General features: G+C 33.5%; 1 protein-coding gene across 6 annotated transcripts in view; it reads right to left on the bottom strand.

Annotated features, from left to right (window-relative positions):
- LOC114328850 (uncharacterized) overlaps nt 1-26,675 on the bottom strand; it is a 231,239-nt gene that overhangs the window by 43,933 nt on the left and 160,631 nt on the right. For 5 of the 6 annotated variants that reach the window (XM_028277827.2, XM_028277811.2, XM_028277849.2 and 2 more), the window contains exons 4-5: nt 25,897-25,990; nt 14,747-14,965 (exon numbers count right to left, since the gene is read on the bottom strand). In XM_028277827.2, coding sequence (XP_028133628.2) covers nt 14,747-14,965; nt 25,897-25,990 — 313 coding nt within the window. The remainder of the gene's footprint in view (nt 1-14,746; nt 14,966-25,896; nt 25,991-26,675) is intronic. The other variant, XM_028277843.2, reaches the window with a different exon arrangement.

The following is a 26,675-nucleotide window of genomic DNA, read 5'->3' as shown; positions in this document are numbered from 1 at the left end:
AGATAAAACTCAATACTATTTACCCTAGTTTTCCGAAAATTAAATTTGTCTTTTTTTAGAGTAAATCTTTTAAAAAATATAGGAAAAATGGTATGAACAGGTTATTGACTGATATATAGATAGGAATATTTATAGTATAATAAATTGTAAATTTATTAAAACGAAACTTACTTTAAATATTTTTATATTTTAAGTCAATTCTTCTATCCTTTAGTTCTGCAAAATAGTCTATGACCTTCTCATTGAAATTTGGAATGCTCTTGACAAGCGTTTTCTCGATGCTCAGCATAGACAAGGCACTAAGTCTAGGTTGTCCCATCGTATTACGCAGGAATGTTTTTACTCTTTTTAAAGTAGAAAAACATCTCTCACTTTCCACGGTTGTCATAGGGAGTGTGCACAAAATATTTAATAACTTCACTGCTTCAGAAAATGTTTCAGACAAATTCATGTTAATAAAAAGCTGAAGTATGGCTACTGCACCAGCACTATTGCGAAAATCCTCACGACAATATAAGACTTCAAGTTCCGATTTTAGTTTGGAAATATTCACTGTGGGATAATTAGCCGTCACCATTTTTAAAATATTTTGCGGAAAGTTGGTAGTGTATGCTTCAAATTTCTCTATGTAGAATAACTGTGAAATCATGAGATGATCATTGAAACTAAACCTGTGATTTATTTCAGATATAATAATATCACAAATTTCAAGTGCAGTTCGTCGCTTTGGATCCTCTGCAGTAGTTTTTCTTTTTTTTGCTGTTGATGTGCTTGGTACTTCTGATTCCAAAATAGTATTTCTAATTATTTGGATATTGTTGTTAAAAGACAGGATACAATTTTTGACAGATATAACATCAATGTCTCGCATTTGCAATTGTTTAAACAATATATCAACATGGGGCATTATTTTATGGAAAAAATTTAACCAAAATAAAAAATGCTCATCTTCCAAATGTCTTTTTAAACCAGTTGCTTGATTTATATTGTTACCATCTTGCTCCTCATCAATAATTTCCTCTAAGCAAGATTTTAAATCATCTTTATAAGTGTATACAATTTCAACACATTTTGTATTGAAAGCCCATCGAGTAGGCGCAGCTTTAGGTAGCCTTACTTTAACCACTCTATCCAGAACCATCGTACGTTTTGGAGATCGGCCGAAAAAGGACGAAAATCCGTGTAAATTTGCAAAAAATATTTTTATCGGTTTGTGTTGACTCGCCGCTTTTTGGAGGATAAGATTAAATTGATGGGCATAGCAGTGAATGAAGTGTGCATTTGGGTATATTTCTTTAATTTTTGTTTGTACTCCTCCCAGTTTACCGCTCATGACTGATGCACCATCGTAACTTTGGGCAATCAATTTTTCAGGTGCTTCATTAATTTTTAATAATTGAAGTTCTTCCAATATTACATTAGTTAAATGTTGTGCTGTAGTACCTAGGGGGTTAACAAATTTCCAAAATCTTTCATGTACAATACCAGTTAATACATATCGCAATATGATAATCATCTGCGTTTTATTGGAGCTGTCTGTGGTCTCATCTACTTGAATGGCCACAAAATTTGTCTGGCCAATCTCCTTCATGATATGAGTATGCACAATGGCTAACATTGATTCTAAAATATCGTTCTGAATTGTTTTCGATGTTCCTTTAAATACTGTACTTTTTTCAATGTGTTCTTTAAACATTAAATCCAGTTCAGAAACAAAATCGATAAGGCCCAGAAAAATTCCACGATTATTGGAGCTGTCACTTTCGTCATGACCGCGCAATGCAATTTCGAAAACTCCACAAAATTTTACACAGTCGATTAGTTTGTTTAAAATATACCTATTTTTAGATACCAATTCATTAAAGTCATGCACAGATTTACGATATACACTATCAAGTTGCTGTCTTATGTTAACACGTCCTAAACTTGCGTAACTCATTGATGAATTTATATGAGTAGTTGAAGAGGCATGTTTTGTAATTTTCACTTTTAAATGCTTAATGTCAGTTACTCCATTTTTCGCCCATACAGCGTCATTCGAAAACAGTAAACACGGATAGCAAAAAAATGCATTTCTCACACTGCAGCCACAAATCCAATCACACAAATTGTACATTGATTCTTTAAAATATCTTTGAATGTCCTTACCCCTATCCTTTGTTGTTTGTTTTAAATTCATGTTTGGTTTTGGTCGACCACTTTCTTTTTTCTCAAGCCGCCGTTCATAATTTAGTGTTCCAGCAGATTTTAAGGCAATTATTTCGTCAACAACACTCATCTTGTTTTTGTTACAATCACAAAAAAATCCAACAAAACAAAATAAATTACGCAAATACGCCGCGATCGATATAGACCTGCCGTGAAGTGCGGTCAGCAGACGGTAACTAACTAAACGTGAGGCCGTCGACTCTACTAGAGGTATACGACGGAAAGGTCACTCCCACTCTCGCCCACGAAATTGCTATCTGCCGTCTCTTTTCTATTTTACATGCATTTGTCCATAAGCCATAAGAACTGTATATAGACAATTTAAAATACGGCCCAGCCACGGGCTTGTGTATAGCGCGAGGCGCGACGTTATTATATCTATTATATTTGTTTTGCCAATGCAGACTGCTGAGAGAGAATTTTATATTTCAGAGTGAAGTTTTAGATAAAAGATATTTTTAATAAAATTGGTATTTTTATGAGATTATTTTAGGGGGGTCATTGACCAATTGACCCTAAGGAGGAGCCGCGCTTGGACGACACTGATGTATTCCCTGGTTTGCCCAGCTGAAAGGGTGTTTGAAATGTATACCTGTACCACCAACCCATGTCACTCAACGCTCACCATAAATAACCATATGTATTTGTTCAAGGATCGTAAATCACAAAATTTTGAGAGGAATTTCTCTATTTCAAATTGCGTTTACTGTATTTCACGTAGGGCTGAATCCCGTCTTCAGTTTTTATCTTTTTCTGTTACATTTTTTTATTTCACTCAGAATGTCGTTTCACGCGCTTCGACCTAGTCGTGAGATTTCTCCATAAGACGAAATCTGACGACTAGGTCGAAGCGCGTGTTGATACGAGCTTCAGGTATTTAAAAATTTAGACGTCGGCAAAGAGATAATAATATATACAGGGTGTCTGCGTAACTTAAAACCATATGGGAAACTTTTTTAATATCAATTTTACGAAAAAAAGTCATTCTTTATAAAATACTCTGCATAGTCTAAAACCTAAGATGCAATCATCAGATATCAAATTTTGTCAACAGTATACGAGGTATGTCAAAAAAATTTATTATGAAAAGTTATTTGTAATTAAAAACCATATTCAAATATGCAATAACAGCCTTCTACTTGAAAAAAAAAAATTCTGGAATTTTCCTAAATTACCGATTCCGAACATCATTTTTATTTATTAGACATGTAATAACTCTTTTATTAATAATTTTAGGAAAAAAAAGTTATCCCTCATTAAAATCTGTGCATGGTCTAAACCTCAAGATGCAACCATTCAGTTATCCAAGTTTGTTAATTTTATACGAGGTGTGTCAAATAATATGAATTTAGAAACAATTCTTTGACACATTACATCTTTGACACACCTCGTATAAAATTAACAAACTTGGATAACTGATGGCTGCATGTTGAGGTTTAGACCATGCACAGATTTTTATGAAGAATAACTTTTTTTCCTAAAATTATTAATAAAAGAGTTATTACATGTTTAATAAATAAAAATGATGTTCGGAATCGATAATTTAGGAAAATTTGAGAATTTTTTTTTCTGTTTTTGTTTTCTGTTATTGCATATTTGAATATGGTTTTTAATTACAAATAACTTTTCATAATAAAAGTTTTTGATATTTTAAAATATAAAGGTAGTTTGCTCTTGAGCGAAATTAATATTTTTTGACATACCTCGTATAATGTTGACAAAATTTGATATCTGATGATTGCATCTTAGGTCTTAGACTATGCAGAGCACTTTATAAAGAATGACTTTTTTTCGTAAAATTGATATTAAAAAAGTTTCCCATATGGTTCCAAGTTACGCAGACACCCTGTATAATAGTGAGAACGACAGAGAGCACAGTACAACTCCACAGGACTGTAAAATTAGTAATATTTACTTTGTGATAAGATGGGTCAGACACATGGTTGGACATCCTACCTTCAAGAATATTTTTATTACACCGCGCCAGTGAGGCCGTTAAAAATATTAGTAGTTGGTTAATTCACACAATGACAAAAATTAAAACCCAACGTAATTAGGCCACAAAATTACGACGACACTGATGTATTCCCTGGTTTGCCCAGCTGAAAGGGTCTTTGAAATGTATACCTGTACCACCAACCCATGTCACTCAACGCTTACCATAAATAACCATATGTATTTGTTCAAGGATCGTAAATCACAAAATTTTGAAAGGAATTTCTCTATTTCAAATTGCGTTTACTGTATTTCACGTAGGGTTGAATCCCGTCTTCAGTTTTTATCTTTTCCTGTTACATTTTTTATTTCACTCAGAATGTCGGTTCACGCGCTTCGACCTAGTCGTGAGATTTCTCCATAACACTTTTTTATTACGAAGTAGTTTTGTCTATCTTCTTAACAGTGGCGTAGCTAGCATGGGTGACACCCGGGGCGGTAATCGATGGTGTCACCCCAAATTCTAAAAATAAAGATTGATGAAATCAACGACAATCCGATAAACGTATGATTTGAATAATGAAAAAATTAAGAATTATAGCTATGTAATGAAATTGCAGTATAATATAGTATAGTATAATATAACAGTTTATTTATTTTGTCTCTATATGGTAGGGGAGCCCAAGCGGATTTTTTTGCAGTTACTCGAGCTCGTCAAATTATCACATGGGGAGAAATTTTGTACCCTGCAATTGTACCCCTAACATATGTTGGATCTGAATACAGGGGAGTTCGTTAAGGGGGCCCGAAAAAAAATTATCCTCAGAAAAACTAGAAATCGTCAGATTAAGATAAGGTAAGTTAAGTAACATGCAAAAGAGTGCATATTTTAAAAATCTGACGGTTTGAGCGGGGCGTAAGGAAATGGGTGGGTCACAAAGTTTCACAAGAAAAAAGCGAATATTTCGAGAAATAAACGTTAGATCGAAAAACTACAAAACCCTATTGTTCAATATTTTTCAAAAATCTATCGAATGATACAAAACACGACCCCCCCCGGAGAGGGGGGGGGAGTAAATTTTAAATTTTAAATAGGACCCCGCGATATTTAGCGAAATTAACATCAGATCAAAAAACGGCAACCAACACGTATTCAATATTTTTGAAAAATCTATCGAGTTACACCAAACACGACCCCCACGGAGGTGGGGTGGGGGGTTACTTTAAAATCCTACACCGGAGCCCCATTTTTTTATTGTATGTAGATTTGAATTCCTTGAGTAAAAATAAGGAACTTTTATTCGAGACATTTTTTCGAATTATAATAATAATAATAATAATAATAATAATAATAGCTTTATTGCCCAACAGTTTCCCATTTACAGGACAATGATAAAAATATTACATAATTTATAACACCTATAGGTAAGATTTAAGCAGTAGTACCAAAAAAATAACATTAATAATACAAGTTAGACTAAAATTAATATAAATTCAAACCGAAAAAGAAAATAAATTAAGTAATAAAAAAAATAAAATAAAAAATTAGTGCTTATTTCAGACACTCAATAGCTACTTTTATAAAGTTCCTTTGAGAACATGAAAAAATGTCACAATGCTTACCAATAACATTAAAATTTCTACACATTACATTAATAGGAGCCTTACATAGAATATTTGTACGAGCTCTTGTACACCTAAATAATACATTTGTTCTTAAATTTGACCTTGGAATATTAAAATTAATGTTTTGTAATATTGAAATACAATCAATTGCATTATTAACAAGTTTGTACAAAAAAATTAAAGATGCAACTTTTCTTCTTAATTCTAAACTACACATACTAAAACGATCACACAAGTAATTATTATCTATACCTCTAGCCGGATAAAGACCATCTACTTTAAACATTAAAAATTTTAGAAATTTTCTCTGAACGCTTTCAATTGCAATGTTATGACAATCATAGAAAGGACTCCATACAATACTGGCATATTCAAGTTTAGAGCGGACATAAGTATAATATAGCAATGTTAATGACTTTATATTATTAAATGACTTACAATTGCGAATTAAAAACCCATAAGCTTTCAACGCTTCAGAAACTTTAACACACATATGTTCCACAAAAGTGAGTTTTGTGTCAAAAATTACACCCAAATCCTTAACCGTGTTCTGCTTTTCTAATATTCTATCGTGACAACTATAGTTAAATACAAATAAACTTGATTTCCTAGAAAAAGTGACTACTTTACATTTTTTTGTGTTAAGTTGTAATTTGTTGCTGTTGCACCAATTTTCCAATATTTCTATATTCTGCTGAAGTTGGTTACAATCATCCAGCTCCCTAATAGTAGAAAATATTTTCAAATCGTCAGCAAAGCCCAATCTTTCGCATGAAATATTTTCAAGAAGGTCATTAATAAATAGTAGAAAGAGCAATGGACCGAGATTGGAACCTTGAGGCACACCAGACGCAGCAAGATATTTTTCTGAGACATAACCATTATATGCTACAAACTGCATCCTTCCCTGAAGATACGATTTTAACAATAAAAGAGCACTGTCAGTAAAACCAAATGTTGAAAGCTTGCTAAGTAATACTTCATGATCAATTCTGTCAAAAGCCTTCGAAAAATCGGTATATATAACATCAACTTGGCCATTATCGTCAATAACTTCAGAAAGATATTGGGTAAAATAAACCAAGTTGGTTACAGTTGATCTTTTATTAACAAAACCATGCTGATGAGATGAAATATAAAGTTGAACAGAAGATAAGATCCTATTATATAATACGATTTCGAAAACCTTTGAAAAATTAGATAAAATAGAGACAGCTCTATAGTTTTCTATTTCTGACTTCACCCCAGCCTTAAATATCGGACACACCCTTGCTTCCTTCCATAGTTCTGGATACTTCATTTTTTGTATAGATAAGTTTATAATCTTGGTTAAAGGTATGACAAATGCACCAGCGCAATCTTTAATAAGAAACGAGGGAATCTTGTCAGGGCCTGATGTCATCTTATCTTTTAACTTTCTGATAGCAGCATTTATTTCATCCTCTGTAACCGATTGAAAATTAATTGATGTCATATATGGGTTTATTGGATAATTGCAACCACCTTCATCATCAGAAACTAAATAAACACTACTGAAAAATTCCGCAAAAGCATTCACTATGGCTTGCGGATCTTTGTAATCACTTCCCTCAAAACTCATGTTTCCAGGAATTCGTGATGATTTATTTCTAGAGTGAATGTAAGACCAGAACTTAGTTTTGTCTTGAGAAATATTTGTTTGAATATCCTCCAAGTAGTTGTCATATGCCACCTTGACCTGATATTTTATTAGTCGTCGTAATCTTTTAAACTCAATAAAATCGGAATGAATCTTAGATTTTTTATATTTGCGTCGGAATTTAACTTTTAGTTTTATGTTTTTTATAATCTCGGAATCAAACCAAGGTGGATATTTATGAGCATGATTTTTGTAAACCGGAATATGCTTATCAAAAATGTCATAAATTTTATTATAAAAAGTTTGTACAGCAATATCTACTTCGTCGCAGCATTCGATAAAACTCCAATCACTCTGTAGGATACTTGAATATAAGTTAACAAAATCTGCATTCCTAAAATTATAAGCTTTATCAAGTGAATTTGGAATAAACGTTACTTCTTTAGAGAATATGTTGTTAAAATTTATTAGTAGAGCCGGATGATGATCATCCTCAGCTACAAGAGGCAAATCATCGTGAGACACAGTACATTTTATATTGGATGCTATCAAATCAAGTATTCGTTCAAGTGTATTTTTTATATTATTATATTGATCCAAGTTATTAGTATTAAATAAATTTAAAATTGCTGCAGTTTTTCTATCCGATATGTCATTCTCAATAAATTTAGGCGCATTAAAATCTCCTAAAATAATCACAAAATTATCATTCAAATAATCAAGTTGCTCTAAAGATTCAAAGAAAAATTCAAAATCTAATAAACTTAACTTATCAGGAATATATAATACCATTACATAAAAACGATATACTTTATGCTGCATTTAATAACTAACATATCAATTAATGGAAACTGAAGATCAAATGGTGAAGTATCCATTACCTCGGACTTTATAAAATTTTTTATTGCAAGCAAAATGCCACCGCCTTTTGTTTTATCCACTAAATCAAATTTACGATCTTTTCGATGTACATCGTAATCATCAGTAAATAATTCATTACTGGATACTTCCTCATTTAACCAAGTTTCACTTATAGCAATTATATCAAATTCAGAAACACTAACAGCAGCCAAAAAAGTCTTCAATTTACTGTTCAATCCACGCACATTTTGATAGTAGCATAATAAATCTTCTTTACAAGTTGAAAAGGTGTTGGGATTGTTCAGTTTAAATTTTGGACTATTCTTGGCACACCATTAATATACTTTATTCGGAAGTTTTGTTGGCCGTCCGAATTTTTTACAATAAGTTCCTCTTTTAATTTTTTATAATGTGTAATTTGACGCGGAGTGCGATCACTCGCAACAGAAACATTTTTATAATTTCCATTTCTAAGAACTTTTGAATTGCGAATTAATTTTAATACTTGATTTTCATCGCGTAAAACTACTTTGATCGGTCGAGTTCTTCCATCAGAAAATCGACCAACCCTAAATAGCCTCAGATTTGAAATATCAAATTGCGGATCTAAGAGATTAATAATTTTATTAACCTCCAGCTTATCATTAGCGACTTCACCCTGTTGACTGTGATCTGGAACTCCAAAGATGACCAAATTTTTCTTGCGTCTATTTCTGTCGTTAAGTTCCTCGATGACTTCTTCTAAATCCACCTGCTGTGTACTAGGTTGTATTTTCACATTTTCAGCTTTCAACTCTTGAATATCATTTTGAAGTGATATAATTAATTTTTTCAAATCGCTTATTTGATTGCCAATTACTCTACAACTTGAACAAGACCAATTATATCCTTTATCAGGATCACTCAGGACACGGAGTTCCTCAGATGTTATGTTAACACAAGCATGTCGATAATGTCTATTGCAGACCGAACATTGAATCATTAAGTTGGTTTTAAACGATTTATTACAACACATACAAATTTTTGAAGGCATGGTGTAATAAGAATAAAACAATAAATGAAAAAAGAGTAATACACTAGCACGCCACTGGAACCAGCGAAAAAATCCAAGTTGATTCTGTATATAAACAGTAGTTCTTTTTTGGTGATTATGTTTTAATTACACGACCAACGCAAAAAAATGCATTTAATTGTTTCACTAAATTGTCGATTAATAGTCTTTGATGGCAATAATTTAAATAAAACTTAATAAGTAAATACCTTATTTCCAGCAAAAATCAATTAAAAAGCACGGGAGCACCAATTTAACGTGTGTACACTTCTATGGATAGATGGCGCAATAATCGAAAAGAAAACGATTGTTAGAAATTGAAATTTATATTAAAAAATGGAAAGTCTCCACTTAAATGGAAAATCCCTCTTAAATGGAAAATTTTACTTAACTTTTTTTGGTTTTAGCGCCTACGCTTCACAACCCAGTAAGTCCCCATAGCGCTCGAATAACTGCAAATTTAGCATACTTTCCTCCCCTACTATACTATTATGTGAATGAATTAAAATATATTTTTTAGAAAATAAAAATGTATACCATTTTTATTCAGTTGCAATGCGAAGGCAAAACAATCTTACTTTTCAATTAGAATACGGAGTGCAGTCCAGTCCCTTGAATCGCGATTTTCGGCTCTTATTGGAGCCTTCATCGGAAAGAACGTAGGCACTGTTCTCCATATTTTAACTGATTCGCATCGAGAGGTTTCCCCACCCATTGCAACTGAAGTGATGATAGTAGGTGGCTAGCGCCATCTGGCATTGAAAGACGAAGTAGTTTTCAATCCTAATAGTAAATTATTAATATTGAAAATATTAAAAATATTACTAAAAGATTTTTAAATTGAAAACTTATTGGTACACTTTCCTGGTGACACCTCCAAGATTTCTACAATTTTCAAGTCAAATGGATGCTGCAGTGAAGACGAGAGGGAAGGAATTCTACACTATGCAACTCATATCTCCCGTCTGCAGCTGGTAAAGTTCCAACGGAAAATGCACCTAGTTACTCTACGGAGTAATACGACTATAAAATAAAAATGTATACCATTTTTATTCAGTTGCAATGCGAAGGCAAAACAATCTTACTTTTCAATTGGAATACGGAGTGCAGTCCAGTCCATTGAATCGCGATTTTCGGCTCTTATTGGAGCCTTCATCGGAAAGAACGTAGGCACTGTTCTTAATATTTTAACTGATTCGCATCGAGAGGTTTTCCCACCCATTGCAACTGAAGTGATGATAGTAGGTGGCTAGCGCCATCTGGCATTGAAAGACGAAGTAGTTCGAAGAAAATCGCGATTCAAGGGACTGTACTGCACTCCGTATTCTAATTGAAAAGTAAGATTGTTTTGCCTTCGCATTGCAACTGAATAAAAATGGTATACATTTTTATTTTATAGTCGTATTACTCCGTAGAGTAACTAGGTGCATTTTCCGTTGGAACTTTACCAGCTGCAGACGGGGGATGTGAGTTGCATAGTGTAGAATTCCTTCCCTCTCGTCTTCACTGCAGCATCCATTTGACTTGCAAATTGTAGAAGTCTTGGAGGTGTCACCAGGAAAGTGTACCAATAAGTTTTCAATTTAAAAATCTTTTAGTAATATTTTTAATATTTTCAATATTAATAATTTACTATTAGGATTGAAAACTACTTCGTCTATATTTTTTAGCTTTACCAGCTACAAACTCTGACACCACATTTTCTCTATTTATTTTTTTGTGTTGTTTATTTACACCTTATTTGCGTCATTGTTGCTCGCAAGTAATTCTTGATAAATTTTAGCTTGCCAAAACTTCTCTCACATAAAGCAACCGATACACAAATGGTCATAAACAATTTTAACGCGACAATTAAGTTTGGGAGGGATTCCATGAAATCCCATTCCACAATGAATTTTAAAAAGTCTACAGTTAACCATTTAGAGACTATAATATTGGCCGCTTGTAAATGTCTTCCGAGTCTTGGTATTTCTAGCAGGAGGTGTGCTTCTGATACCTCTCCAGTTTCGAGTTTAACACTGAATAGGTCAAATCATTCCAAGCTATCCTTTTAAAGTTCTGCTCGAAGTGTGGTTTCTGGTTTCTAGATCCTGTATCGGTAGCTAACTCACCGTCTGTTCGTTTTTGACGTCGAATTCGTTTCTCGGTGGGAATGTCGGCTATTGCTTCATCTATTGCAATATGACCACGTTTTTCTTAAATATAAAGGCTAAGTGCCCCTATTTTGCTTTGCTTAGATCAACTGCCTTTTTTCTTTTAACGGAAATAAATCCAAGAAATGCCTCTTTCAACTCGATTTTTTTCGGTTTCGTGTGTTCACAATATAATATCGAATTGTATTTTGATTGTAAAATAAGTAAAGTTACAAACTAACAATTCATTTTTTTGTGATCAGGTCTCTCACTCTCGGGTGTCACCCATGAACGGGTGACACCCGGGACGGACCGCCCCCTCCGCCCCACCCTAGCTACGTCACTACTTCTTAAAACTACCACACGGTTTATCAAAAAATTCAGCATGATATGTTGCAAAATTCGACCAATCCTATTTCCACACAGCCCAATAGATAGGGTCACGTATTTCTTATGGACGATAGAAGCGCGCCGATGCCACGCCGTCTGATTAGAATGAATCGTATAACGGCAGTCTAGTAGTAACACGTGCCTGAGAGTTTTGGCAACACTGATCTGCATAAGCCCACCGTTCCGTTCTTAACGTGAAATAAACTATAGGTATAAAGAAATGCCATCATGACTTTGCTTCGCTAGTACGCTATCACCGCTCTTATCGTTTATGGAAACTTCAATAATCAACACCCTGGGCAACATGGACGATTACAGTGAACGACGATTACAGTCCATGGATTTTCTATATTTCAATGCTCGTCATCAAACTAGTGACTGAAGCAAAATGGCAAGTGTTGAATATTTACTGTAATAGGTTTTAACAATTTCTAGTATGTAGGTACATACTATGTTATACAGAGTGAATTTTATGTATGGAAACACTCAATTATCTCGAAAACGGCTTGGACGATTTTTATATATTTTGGTAGGTAGGGGTTTTCTAATGCGGCCAATATTATAGTGCTAATTACATTGTTGTCATGTTTTCCGTTTTTCTGGAAATCTAATGAACTTTATTATTTCAAATGGAACACCCTGTATATTTTTTGCGTTTTGAAGTCCTTAAGAAATACTGATTATTTTTTATGTTATATTCCCTATACCTAAATGCCATAATTTGGGAGTTATTTAATTTATAAAAAATTTAACAAATTATAAAAATCAATTTTTTTGGCCCGGGTAAACACTATTTTAGGTTGTTTGGATCATGGGGAATAAAAAAGATCTTTTGTAATTTTGTGCTTATTTTTGAAGAAATTTGGTTTCAAAGTAAAATTTTTTAAAATGTAAATTTTGAAAAATATGCTTTTTTCAAAATAACTTAAAAATTGTTAGAGATACCAAAAATCTCGAAAAACAAAAAAAGTCAGATTTGCCTTTCTGAATATCATGTATTTTTTTGTTTTTCTGTTAGACAAAAATTGATTGAGATTGGGTGTTTCTAAATTTGCATTGTGATCAGTGACTCGTTCAACTCCTTTTAACTACAGCCCTTTCAATAATAAGGACTTTGAACCGATGAAACTTACAGATCATATAAACAATATATACACGAGTCAAGAAACTTGTGAAGTCGTAACGATTAAGTTCATTTAAGATACTAATTAGGGGGTGATTTTCTCGATTTTTTTACCAAAACCAAAAGTGACTAACTTTATTTTGGGCGTAACTTGTTTAATTTTGATGCTAGAATTTTTTTTATAAAACAAAAATGAAGCTTTTTTTTAAACACTTTAAATAAGTTGTAATGAGTTTTCCCCGAAATGTGCTTCATTTTTGGTTATTTCACATTAAAGTATTCCATTTGGAATTTGACGAATATGAACCTACCTTTCATTAGCTATAACTCTGCTTCTGCTAGGTGTAGAGACGTGATATATACACCATTTTTTTAAATTTTTTACAGGCTATATTTTTGCTAAAAATGTTTTTTCGACAAAATACTTACTATTTGAATTATTTGCGAAAAACCGTCTACAATAAAAGCGTGGTTATTTTGTTGAAAAAATGAACATATTCACTGCTAAATAACTCGAAAGATATTGACTTAGTGAAGAAACTCTGTAGAACAAAAGTTACTTAAAATTAGCCAGTTTATCCATTTCCTGACTTTCTTTGGACGAATATTTTTTCACCCCCAAGAGGGGGTGAAAACCACCCCCAGGGCAAAAGTACATATTGGCACAATATAACTTTTTTTCTTTGACTTGTTAGCTATGTGTATGCCAAATTTCATGTCAATCCAAGCGGTTCTTTAAAATTTAGAGGTTTTGCAATTTTTACCGTTAAAGAACGGACTATAAGATTTTTTGCCTCCTTTTATTGGATAAGATTGCTTTTTAATTTTGAATGAAGTGCATATGAGAGAACGGGCGATCGGGCTAAATGAAGTGCATAACAACTAAAAAACAATGTTTTAAAATGAAACAATCTCAAATTACTTATCGGTAGCTGATCAAATAGGCCTTGAGCTTGAATTTGGATACTTCGCAGTTTCAAAAATAACATTGTTAATTTGTGTTCTTGAACTTTGAAAATCGTCATTATTCGATTTTTTTCAGTTTTAATTTTTTTATAACTCGGAAACGATTAATTTTAGAGAAAAATTACAAAATATCTTTGTTGTTCCCAATGATCCAAACAACCTAAAATAGTGTTTACCCGGGCCAAAAAATTGATTTTTATAATTTGGTTAAAATATTTTTTTAAATAAATGTAGCAATAACTTCGAACTTATGGCATTTAGGTATAGGGAATATAACATCAAAAATAATCGGTATTTCTTAAGGACTTCAAAACGCAAAAAATATACAAGGTGTTCCATTTGAAATAAGAAAGTTTATTACACTTCCAGAAAAACGGAAAATATGACAACAATGTAATTAGCACTATAATATCGGCCGCATTATAAAACCTCTACCTACCAAAATTTATAAAAATCGTGGAAACCGTTTTAGAGATAATTGAGTGTTTCCATACATAAAACTCACTCTGTATACAATTAACTCCCGTTTATCCGTGGGGTGGAGTGGCACGGTTGTTGCGGATAACGAACATCGCGGATAAGCCGTAACTTAAGCCGTATTTGTTGGTTACTTTACATTGCAACAATAGAATATTCCTGCATATAAAAAATAAATTACTTTATGTATTTATTGGGAATAAACTAAAATTTTCTTTAAAATCATATATTTTCAGAGATCTAGTTTATAAAGTAGGTTTTCATTAATATTAAAAAACCTTCTAAAAACCGCGGATAATCCGCTCGCGGATAAACGGGAGTGGCTATAATATATTTGACAACCAATAAAAAATACTTACTTGCTAATATCTTATTCTGTCTATCTACACTTTTCATTTGAGCGATATGGCATGGAGTGTCAAAAAGACCGAATTTTCCAAAGCAATACGAGCATTCATCCTTACACAATCGTCCAGGATGTATGCTGAAGGAACTTGCCTTTTCTGGAATAACGAGAGCTTTAATTGTGCCATCTTGAGTCGTTGTTTCGCCGTCAGATGTATGCTCACTGCTGCCATCTGTTAAAAATAAAAGAAACCATGAAAGTACATGGTTATTACAGAAGAGTGAACAATTAGAGTGTTAGGTAGTTAAGTCTACGAATAAAAGTGTTATTAAAATTTGTAATATTATCCCTGATTAAAAATGTTGTATAACAGACATTAGTGCAAAGGGGAAATTAATAAGGAACTTATGCCTGGTTGCACCAACAGATCTTAAGCTTTTTACGTGTCTTAAGCTCAGCTTACTAAACTTGCATCATTTAGTCTTAGATCAATTTTCAGCTTGCCACAATGGATTTCCACGTGGATTTCGTCTTAAACTTAGTCTTACAATATAGATCTTGTAGTTATATATATTATATTATTATAACTACAAGATAATATAATATAGATATATTATATTTTGTAGTTAAGATGTGCTTAGATAAAAATCGAAAATTATGGAGCAATGTAAGTGAGACTTAAGGCGGCCCTATCTATAAGTTGAGCTGTGCTAAGCTGGAGCTTAAGGGGGCGTTCAAGTATTACGTAACGCGATTTTTGAAGATTTTTACCTCCCCTCCCCCCTATGTAACGCATCGTAATGGGGCTTTCAACTATTACGTAACGCAATTTTTTAAGACTTTTGACCTCCCCCCAACGTGCATTACGTAATACTTGAACGGTCCCTAAGCTTAATTAGTGCAACCAGCAATTACCCAAACAAGAATAAAAATAACCAGATAATATCCGTGGAGACCTAGACCAGATAATATCCCTGGAGAAATGCGGATGACGTGAAAAGAGAGAGAAACAAGTTGGCAAACAGATTTGTTTAATGGAAAGGAAATTGGAAATATAATACAACAAAAATTAGAATTCAGTTTACTATCTAATCAGCCCTAAACATCCGTCCTTGGATATAGGCCTCCTCTTCCTTCTTCCATGCCTCTCTATCTTGGGCAATTTGCATCCATTTTGACCCAGTGTTTCTTCAGGTCATCTGACCATTGCATCTGTGGCCTTCCCCTTTTTCGTTTGTGGGTCCACGGTCTCCAATGTATAATCATCTTAGTCCATCTTTCATGCTTCTGCCGTAGGGTGTGTCCGGCGAACTTCCATTTAAGCTTTGCTACTTGGGTAGAGACATCTTTCACTTTTGTTTTGTTACGGATCCATTCGTTTCTCTTCCTATCTGATAGTTTAATGTTCAGCATTTGTCTTTCCATGGCTCTTTCTGTCTTTGCTACTTTTCCATATTCTCTTTTGTAAACGTCCATGTCTGAGAGCCATATATTAAAACAGGGAGTATACATTGAAGACTGTTGTTTTTAGGTATTGCGGGTATTTTCTGTTCTTTAGAATATAAGATAGTTTTCCGAATGATGCCCAGGCCAATCTTATTCTTCTCTTTATTTCTTCGGTCTGATTTTCTTTATTTAATCTAGTGATTTGTCATAGATATACTCTTTTACTTGTTCTATTCTTGTTTGTGCCACTGTAATTACTAGTCCTTCTTGTTGATTGGTCATGGTTTTTGTTTTACTGTAATTCATCTTCAGTCCTATCTTTGCCGATTCTCTATCTAGTTCTTCCATCATTCTTTGTAATTCTTCACTTCTTTCTACTATTAATACAATATCATCAGCATATCGTAAGTAATTCAGATATTGCCCGTTTATGTTTATACCCAAGCCATCCCAGCGCAGTTGTTTGAACACATCTTCTAGCGCTTGGTTGAATAGCTTGGGCGAGATGGTATCTTCTTGTCTTACTCCTCGGTTTATTTTAATAGGCTCCGTTTGTTTTATTAGCTTAATAGTTGTTGTTGCCTTATTATATATATATTTGTAAAAAACCAATACAGAAGTAAAAACTTCGAGATGTATTCTGGTATAAAATCGTTTATTTAAAACTATAAAATGTCATGGATTGCAGAACGTTTTCGTTCTAAACAGAACATCTTCAGTGCATCCTGCCGAGTATTTTGAAACTAGCACACTGTAAATAGTGTTAACATCATCATATATGGTTTACATAATGTAATATGTTAAAATGTTATGACTACAAGTCGATGTTAATAGATAAAGTGGAACACATGCTAAAAGGGTGCCATGGTTCCCTGCTCGAAGATGCTAGGTACTTGCCAATTCAAGATAAAGTGGAACACATGCTAAAAGGGTGCCATGGTTCCCTGCTCGAAGATGCTAGGTACTTGCCAATTCAATGAGCACAGACCAACTTTTTATCTATTAACATCGACTTGTAGTCATAACATTTTAACATATTACATTATGTAAACCATATATGATGATGTTAACACTATTTACAGTGTGCTAGTTTCAAAATACTCGGCAGGATGCACTGAAGATGTTCTGTTTAGAACGAAAACGTTCTGCAATCCATGACATTTTATAGTTTTAAATAAACGATTTTATACCAGAATACATCTCGAAGTTTTTACTTCTGTATTGGTTTTTTAAACTATGGTATACAGCCAACTATTGGGATTGTCCCATTGATTTTTTTTTTTTTTATATTTGTAATTAAGTCGGTATATCTGTAGTCTATTCTGCTGTTTTGTAGGGAATTCTTTACTGCCCAGTGTTCCACACTATCAAATGCGTTTTCGAAGTCAAATAAATGCCATGTATAGCGGGATATGATATTCGTTAGCTTTTTCGATTAATATCTTCATTGTTAAAAGGTGGTCACCAGTACTGAAGCTCTTTCTAAATCCGGCTTGTTCTCTTGCCTGGTATCCATCTAATTTAGTTGTTAATCTGTTTGTTAATATCTTGGTTAATAGTTTGTACATCACATTTTCAGAACAGAATTTAGTTTACTACCGCCTAAAATATCGATGGAAAATTTTTCTTTCAATTAAAACAGATTTTAAGGATTGAAAACAAAAAATAAATTTTCACTGATCTATAACTAGGACGCTGGATTATAATGGGTTATAAACAACCTTCCGAAGATTTTTAAGTACACCTGGCGAATGACTCAAACTAGAAATTATAAGACAACTTGAAATCGTGTAAGCCATTTGTGAACTTTTGTTAGAGATTGAGTGCGTTCAGACGACCACAGCGGCTGGACAGCTGATTAAGCGGTAGCATTTAGACGACACCGCTGGAAGTCAGCCGCTGAGAGATTTACTAAGCTTTCCCTATCAGCACTGGATACAACCATTCAGCCGATTTCTGCTGACAGTCAGCCGCTGTGGTCGTCCGAACGCAACCATTGTTTTAAAAACACAAATAGAAAGAGCATAAATAAATTCAAAATCAGGGATAATAACCACTAATTATCCTGCTAAAATTGGTTAAAAGTTTAATGTGTCCCTTCATATAAGTTAGACTTTCAAATAACGAGCAATTACATACATCTACCTACTCCTAAACCAACATTTTTCTTTACTAAAATAATTTGTTATTAACCAGCGCACCTTTTATAACAATTTTTGTAACATTTTAAAAATGATTTGATGCTTTGGATTTTGTGTATCTTAGCTAATCATAATAATCAGCAAAAATCCGTTACTATTTAATACACATTTTTTATATTTGAATGTATACGCTCTGAGCTTCGCTGGTGGCGCTCCTAGCGGATTACTAATTCAACTTTCACCGGTAATTTTTAAATTTATTATTTAATTGTTATCGCTTAACATTTACAACGCAAAATAGTAATTAAATTGTAATCGATTTTTTAAAGATTTTGCTAATCATTTTGACGTTCTATTGATAAAATATGAATTTCTTACTTCAGATACTTTCACAATTATCGTGTAGATGGCGCTAAGATTTTTAGATTAAATTACAATTACATATTACGGAACATTAAAAAAACTTAAATTCAGTATTTAAAACGTAAGTATATTTAAGGTAAAAATATATACCACAGCTTTGACCAACTAATATTTTTTTATAATTAATGTTTTTAATTTTAATTTTAAATTAATCACTTTGACATTTATGTCAAATTTCCGGTAAACGGTTACAGACTTGCCACTACTGGCGCTCGCGAATTTGTAAATATCCCCTCTACGTACGAGCTCACAGCGTATATAATCAAATAATATGGACTGTAATACATACAACTCTTGACATTTCCCATTACATTTGAGGAAGCAAAAAATAGCGCCATCTAGGCGGTCTACGGTGATAACCAGAGCAATCTAACCTTACATTTATAAAATTGCTTTATTATTGTTTTTGTATAAGTGTTTGAACTATTTTTATTTTAATTTAATTTAGCAAAATTAGCTTGTTATTCAAAAATATATAAAATTAAATTTGAAGGTTTACGTCAAATTTTACGTTGTCACAACGTAGTTTCACCGCAAGCCGATAGTGGCGCTAGTGGCAACGTGCTTCAAGATTTCTGTGGGAGTTGGATGTATTTGATATCATTAACCCAGGAGCAGTCGCGCTCACTTCTGTCACATAGATAGTCGCGCGTAGAGAAAAAACCTCACAATACAAATTTAAATACGAATTTGAAACAAATTTCTATTTTATAATATTTTTATTTACTTGTTATGTTAAAGATACGTATTTCTAACAATTTTAAAGCTAATTGGTTCTCAGCAAAGTCATAAATTCCACAAAAACTAATAAAAATTCCACGCATTACTATGATCCTCCTCGAGGCACTTACGAGTGGAAAGAAATGTTGCAAAATTTTTCATCAAGTTATCACGGAAAAGGATAAAATGTGAGATTTTTTCTCACGGCGCGACTGTTCCCGGGTTAAAGACAGGATGTGGCACTCCGGGAGTAACCGAGGAGGGAAAGCATAACTTTCTTATCTTCTAGGCACTGAGTTTTTAATTTAATTTTAGATTTTACGAGTATACTATATTTTACTTTATTTTTTATATTCTACTTTAATTTAATTTTATTATTTTATTTTTTTCTATTTTATTTTATTGCGAAACACGCATGGGTTTACCCAAAAGTAAAGAGTGGTCGCACGAAAAGTGTGGTTGCTCGATCTATCGTTTCATTGCGTTTCTGTCGTTTTTATTTTTCATATCTCTACGTGATCCACCGCACCGATAAATACATTCAGTCCGTAGCTCGCGATAAGAAAGACATACATCCAAAAATAAAACTGAGTCAACGTAGAATGAAGTAAAACTGAGTCTTCCATCAATGGTTCATCACACTAGCAGCCCGTATTCATAAAGTCGCTTCGTAATTTTAGCTTACCAAGCGGAGATCTTAAGGTAGTCTCAATAATTTACCAAGGAGTACTCAAAATGACAGACAGACAGAGGTTTGTTCCAACTCGATACAAAACCGTTCTTGAACGAAATTGGAAAAAAATCCTTTGTAAAAGGTATACAATTTTTTATTAAAAATCCTTTAAAGGGCTACATCACAACAAAACGTTTTCGATTTTTTTATAAAATCATCATCAGTGTTAAGATAAACTTGATGCTAGCTGAGCCACAAAAGAAAAATATTAGGGTAAACACCCTTTAAATATCACATTGATGCGTTATAAGTGCATACTTTGAAAAATTGCCTTGTGATGGTTACATGGCAACTGGGATAATGCCCTAAGGTAATCTATATCCCAACACGTGGGATCCAAAATTTACTTGTTTACATACCGATGACTCATTTGCCATTACTTTTTGCCAAATACTCATTTGCCATTAAGTCATCGGTATGTAAACAAGTAAATTTTGGATCCCACGTGTTGGGATATACATTCTTAGGGCATTATCCCAGTTGCCATGTAACCATCACAAGGCAATTTTTCAAAGTATGCACTTATAACGCATCAATGTGATATTTAAAGGGTGTTTACCCTAATATTTTTCTTTTATGGCTCAGCTAGCATCAAGTTTATCTCAACACTGATGATGATTTTATAAAAAAAATCGAAAACGTTTTGTTGTGATGTAGCCCTTTAAAAGGAATTTTAAATAAAAATTTTTATATCTTTTACAAAGGATTTTTTTCCAATTTTGTAATTGATGGTATACAGCCAACTACAGGAAAAGCATTTCTTTTTCTTTGTGGATTTTGTTCTTGAACGGTTACGAGCATGCGCAATAACGAAAAATGTGTTACTGCGCATAATTATTCGTTATTGCGCATGCGCGTAACGATTTAAGAACGGTTTTGTATCGAGTTGGAACAAACCTTAGGCCTTTTACAAACTACTTGGTGATTGTGAAGGGAGACTAGTGTCACGACACTCGTATCTATCACCTTGTCCAAAAATTGTTAAAAATACGAAGAAAAAAGAAAATACGAAGAAAATTTTTGAAATATCTGCCCAACATCTTAATAGCGTGTCCCAAAATTCACTCAAGATTTGAATTCTCCGCCATTCGTGCATTGTTATTTGTGTATTGGTACCAAAAAGTAAAAAAGAGTTAGACAGCTGACAGTTTAGGGTTCTTCTTCTTCTTTATGTGCCGTCTTCTACCGAAGGTTGGCGACCATCAAACGATAGGTTTCTCTGTTTTGTGCCGCATGTATTATGTTCGCAGCTTCTGGTATTTGAAACCATTCTCCCAAGTTTCTCAGCCAGGATTTCTTCTTTCTGCCCAAACCTCTTCTACCTTCAATCTTGTCTTCCACGATAAACTGTAGCAGACTGTACTTATCATTACGGAACACATGGGCCAGGTATGACGCTTTCCCCCTTTTAACAGTTGTTAACAATTCCACCTCTTTATCCATTCGTCTCAATACCTCTGTGTTGGTCACTCTGTCTGTCCAAGGTATTCGCAGTATGATACAGCCACATTTCTAGAGCCGCTAACTTCTTTATAGTTGCTGCTGTTAACGTCCACCCTTCTACTCCGTAAAGTAGCCTAGAGAGTACGTAGCATTTCGTGGCGCGCCATCGGAGGTTAACGCTTAGGTTGCGGTTGCTTAAGAGCTTTCTCATTTTTATGAATTTGGATCTTGTATTTCAATTCGGATCCTAATCTCTACGTCTGGGTCCCACTTATCATTTTTACTGTGTATCCCAGGTATTTAAATCGGTGTACTTTTCAATACGTTCGGCTTCAATATTCAGGTCGATATGTTGAATGTTCTTTTTATTGATCACCATAAATTTAGTTTTCTTTCTATTGATCTTCAGTCCAAATCGGTTGCCAGTTGTATTTACTCTATTTAGCATCATCTGTAAATCTTCGACGTTATCGGCCAGTATAACAGTATCATCTGCATATCGAAAATTACTTATTGGTACGCCATTAATCTTGATGCGCTCATTGTACTCTTCCAGTGCCTCTAGAAATATTTGTTCCGTGTACAGGTTGAAAAGCAGTGGCGAAAGAATACAGCCCTGTCTAACCCCTCTAGAAATGGTTGTTTTCATTCACCATATGTCCATTCTTTATGTGGGCTGTTTGATTCCAATATAGATTTTTTATAATCTGGATGTCCTTAGTGTCAAGTCCTGAAAGATGTCAATAGTTCCTGAGTTTGTCATGTTTGATAGTATTGAATGCTTTCTCATAGTCGATAAAATAGGCGTAAACATCTTTCTGTTGATCCAGGCATTTTTGAATCAAGACTTGTATTGCAAATAGGGGCTCTCGAGTTCCAAAACCGCATCTAAAACCGAACTGTGTTTTACTTATGCTGTGTTCTAATTTTGCTCGTATTCTGGAATGGATAATACGTCTTAGAATTTAATTTCTTGGGAAGGGGCACAAATGTAGATTTCAGCCAGTCATGGAATTTGACCAGTATCGTATATCTTATTAAACAGTTCCAATACTACATTCATGTTGTTCTCGTTAAAAACTTTTAAAAATTCGACTGGTATTTCATCGCATCCTGTTGCTTTCCCATCTTTCGTTTGATCTATAGCTTTTATCACCTCACTTTTCAATATTTTTGGTCAATTCAGATCAAGAGTGTTCGTAGAAATATGACGATAATCCGTAAACTAATCTTTTATGTAAATTGCCCAAGTCTGTAACTGTTCTTCTTTATCTACAATAAGTTTGTTGTTCTCGTCTATTAACTTACCAAACTGTTTTTTCTTGTAAGTATACGTAAACTCCTTGATTCTTTTATGCATGTTAAAACTATCGTGTCTTCGTTTTAGCTCTTCTATCTCTAGACATTTTTCTTGTAACCATTTCTCTTTGGATTCTTTTATCTTTCTGCTGACAGTTCTATCCAGTTCTTTATATTGTTCGGGATTATTCTTATTTTCCCTCCTTCTGTCCATGAGGTGTAATATTTCATCTGTCATCCATTCGTTCGTCTTCTTCTTCTTCCGCTCATAGTCACCAATTACTTCTTTCGCAATGTTGCAAATAGCGTCCCTTAAGTTGATCCAGTCTCTTTCAATATCATCAGTATTGGTTGTTAAAGCAACATTACTATTAATTATATTTGTAAGCTTGACTTTTATCTCGGGATTTCTAAGTTGATCCATATCTAATCTTTTGTTATTATGTTTCTGGATTAAGGTTTTTAGTCTGACTCGTAATTGGGCTACAAGAGGATTATGGTCAGAGTTTAGGGTTAGTCAGTAAAAATGGAGCATTACATGATAGAACAAGGCGCTTTCATTATTGAAAAATATTTTAAAAACTGCATTCACAAAGTTTCACTGTTGTACGGTGCCACATGCCCTACAGTCCGTGAAATAATTCAATGACTGCATGAGACATTTTCTGGTCATGTAAGTCCAGTTCCAGTCGTTTCGGTAATCAGAATTGGCCACCTAGATCGTGTTATTTGACACCATTGGATTTCTTTTTATGGGTTTATTTGAAGTCAAAGCTCTATGCCAACAAGCCTACAACCATTCGTGCATAGTAGCACTGAAGGAGAAAAAGTAACACTGCACACCAATGAAATTCAGCCACATCTATACAAAATGGTCATGGAAAATGTTGCCACAAGTGTGGGTATGTGCTACAAAAGGCACGGAGGGCACGTGACTAATATGCTATTCTATATCTAACTCTAATCTATGTACTTTAATCTTTAAATCTAAGAAAAAAGTGTTTTCTGTTCAATTCAAACCTTGCGGTAATTTTGGAACACCCTTTATCACCATTCCCATCATAATGAACCGGATACATAATTAGAAAATTATTAACCAATGACTCCCAAAAACGATTTAAAAAAATTGCACCTGTTTAATAGTAAAATATATTCCGTCCGCTAGTTCTTTGCACTCCCTCACCTACCTAGTGTCTTCATGTTTGATTATTTGTGTCCATTATTTCTCTCTTGCGCGGGTTGTTTTGATTCGGAAAATGAGTAACCAGTCATGTCCCTTATTTGGCACGACCATCGTCCTAAAGATTTTCCTCTGGATCTTTTGCCCGTCACATTGTCGATATGTTTTCGAAAATTTAAAAATCATCTTCGTGAATATTTATTAATTAACTATACTCCGTCTAATATACTTACCGTTGCACGTCATCCGCGTCATAGCCCGTGAAGTCACATGATACCAACACGAAATATTTAGGCGTAGGTGTGTTCTTTTTTAGAATTATTTTGCCGAGTACACTGGAATTACAGCCACTAGACACATTTTATTATATACACGTAGAAATAATATTGAAAGATTTCTATTAATGTTAACTTAAAGAAATACACAATAATAGGTTTTATTTAAGTTGTATTAAATGGATTATAAAGCGTTTTTATGAAGCACATCGATTCCAAACACACTGTAACTGTAACCTGTAATCGAACGAAGGTGATATTTTGGCATAAATTGGTAACATTTATTTGACAGTTGCGGTGATGACACTTCATATTTGTTTTTATAAGTATTTGTTTTATTATATTTTGTTTGTTTTATTATTTTATTTGTTTTTATTATTTACTTTAACGTAAGATTATACCTTAATTCTTGTTTTCTATTTCTAAAGTTTTTATTTATTTACATTGAATATTAATTTGTTCTGTTTATAATCCACATCCGCAAAAATTATGTGATATATTTGATTTAAAATAAATTCAAGAATTTTTTGTAATTGGGCAACAATGTCCACTTAGATCTCTGACGTAGATAATGACGTGCAACGGTAAGTATATTAGACGGACTGTATATAAGAAAAATTCAAAAACACATGTTTTGACATAACGTTTGCTTTAATTCGTAACATGATGATGTGTGCGCAAAGAATCAACGGACCGACCATATATTTCAGTTATCTAGTAAATGGTGCAGCGTGGAAACAAATGTCAAAACTGCAAAATCTACTATCTATCCAATGTTAAAGTACAAATTGTTTCGATTAAGTGTTCGTGGCCGATGGCATTGAACTAATAATTTATCTTTTTTCGATACTCGTACTAATGTTATTTCTATAATTAGTATTAGGAAAGAAGATTAGCTTTACCAAAGATTGGCCAAAGCTCGAAAACCAAGATTGGAAGTAGCATGGTTTCACCATTTTTTGATTTGTTGGTCGCCCTCAGTACTTTTTCACTAGTTATTCTAGTTATCCAAGGTATCTTCAGCATCCGTCTATCAATCCATATTTCCCTGCTTCAATTATGTTCATGATTGATACTTTTAGTGTCCAAACTTCTATCCCATATAAAAGTACGCACCAAATATAGCACTTAACCATTACTTGTCATAGTTTTCAACTGAGATGATTATTGCAAAGAAATGACTTCGTTAACATAATATTAGTTTTAGTCATTGCTATTCTTTGTTTTATTTCTATGTCTGGATTTAGTTGGTCCATAATGAAAGTTCCCAAGTACCTACGCAATTTTGTGAGTTTTTCAACTTGAATTTCATTTAATTGAACCTATGCATTTGGATGTAGGTTACTACTTACAACACTAAAAATTTGTAATAATACTTATCTTATTTTTTCAATATTGGATAGATAGTAACAAGAATGAGGTGCAAAAGTTTTTTAAAAGAAGAGTGCTATAGTTAAATAGAAAGTATGCAGTATGGAAATAGACCCTTAACCATATAATTACCCATGTTAGATCTGTTATAATAATGTGATTTTCTGTGCGCACCAGCCGTGTCTGAAGATTGTGGTCCATGTTTCCAGGACGATGATGAAGATGCCTGAAATAGAAAAGTACATTAGATAATACATTTTTTTCAAAGGCCTTGTGGGTTGTATACAGGGTGTCCAGAAACTCTACCGACAAACGAATACAGGAGATAATTGTAAGAAAATTTAACCCAATTCACTTAGTCCGAAAATGCTTCCTAACGGCCCGTTTCACAAAGTAAAGTTAACTTGTGGTTAAGAGATAACCAGAGGTTACCCCAAAATATACGTTTTAGTTTCAGGTCAACGGCGAAGTATGGTTAACTCACAGAATTTTTAACCAGAGGTTGGAGTGGGTTACCCTTATGGGTATACCCAGAAGGGTAACAATTATGAAACTGAAACGCATATTTTGGGGTAATTTTGAGGTTATCTCTTAACCACAAGTTAACTTTACTTTGTGAAACCGGCCGTAAGGGAGCTAGAGCTATTTGAAGATGGCGTCTGGTAATTAGTTTTTCTTAAATACCTCTAGAAGGCTTCTATTTAGAAAAACGAAAATTGGTATGCGTATTAACCTTCCAGAGATAAATAGATTCCATCCATTGCAAATTTCTAGTACCGGTCATAGGCATCCGTTTTGGGTAGGGCAACGGGTCTTTAACTTTTAAGCATTTTTAACTCTGGATTATTAAATTGTGAGGTATTCTTGTACTAAAAGGTACTCTTGTTTTAAGTCGATAGGATAAACCGTTT

Source organism: Diabrotica virgifera, chromosome 3 (assembly GCF_917563875.1).
Source record: "Diabrotica virgifera virgifera chromosome 3, PGI_DIABVI_V3a".
NCBI lineage: Eukaryota > Metazoa > Arthropoda > Insecta > Coleoptera > Chrysomelidae > Diabrotica > Diabrotica virgifera.
This window is presented reverse-complemented; position numbering and strand designations above follow the sequence as displayed.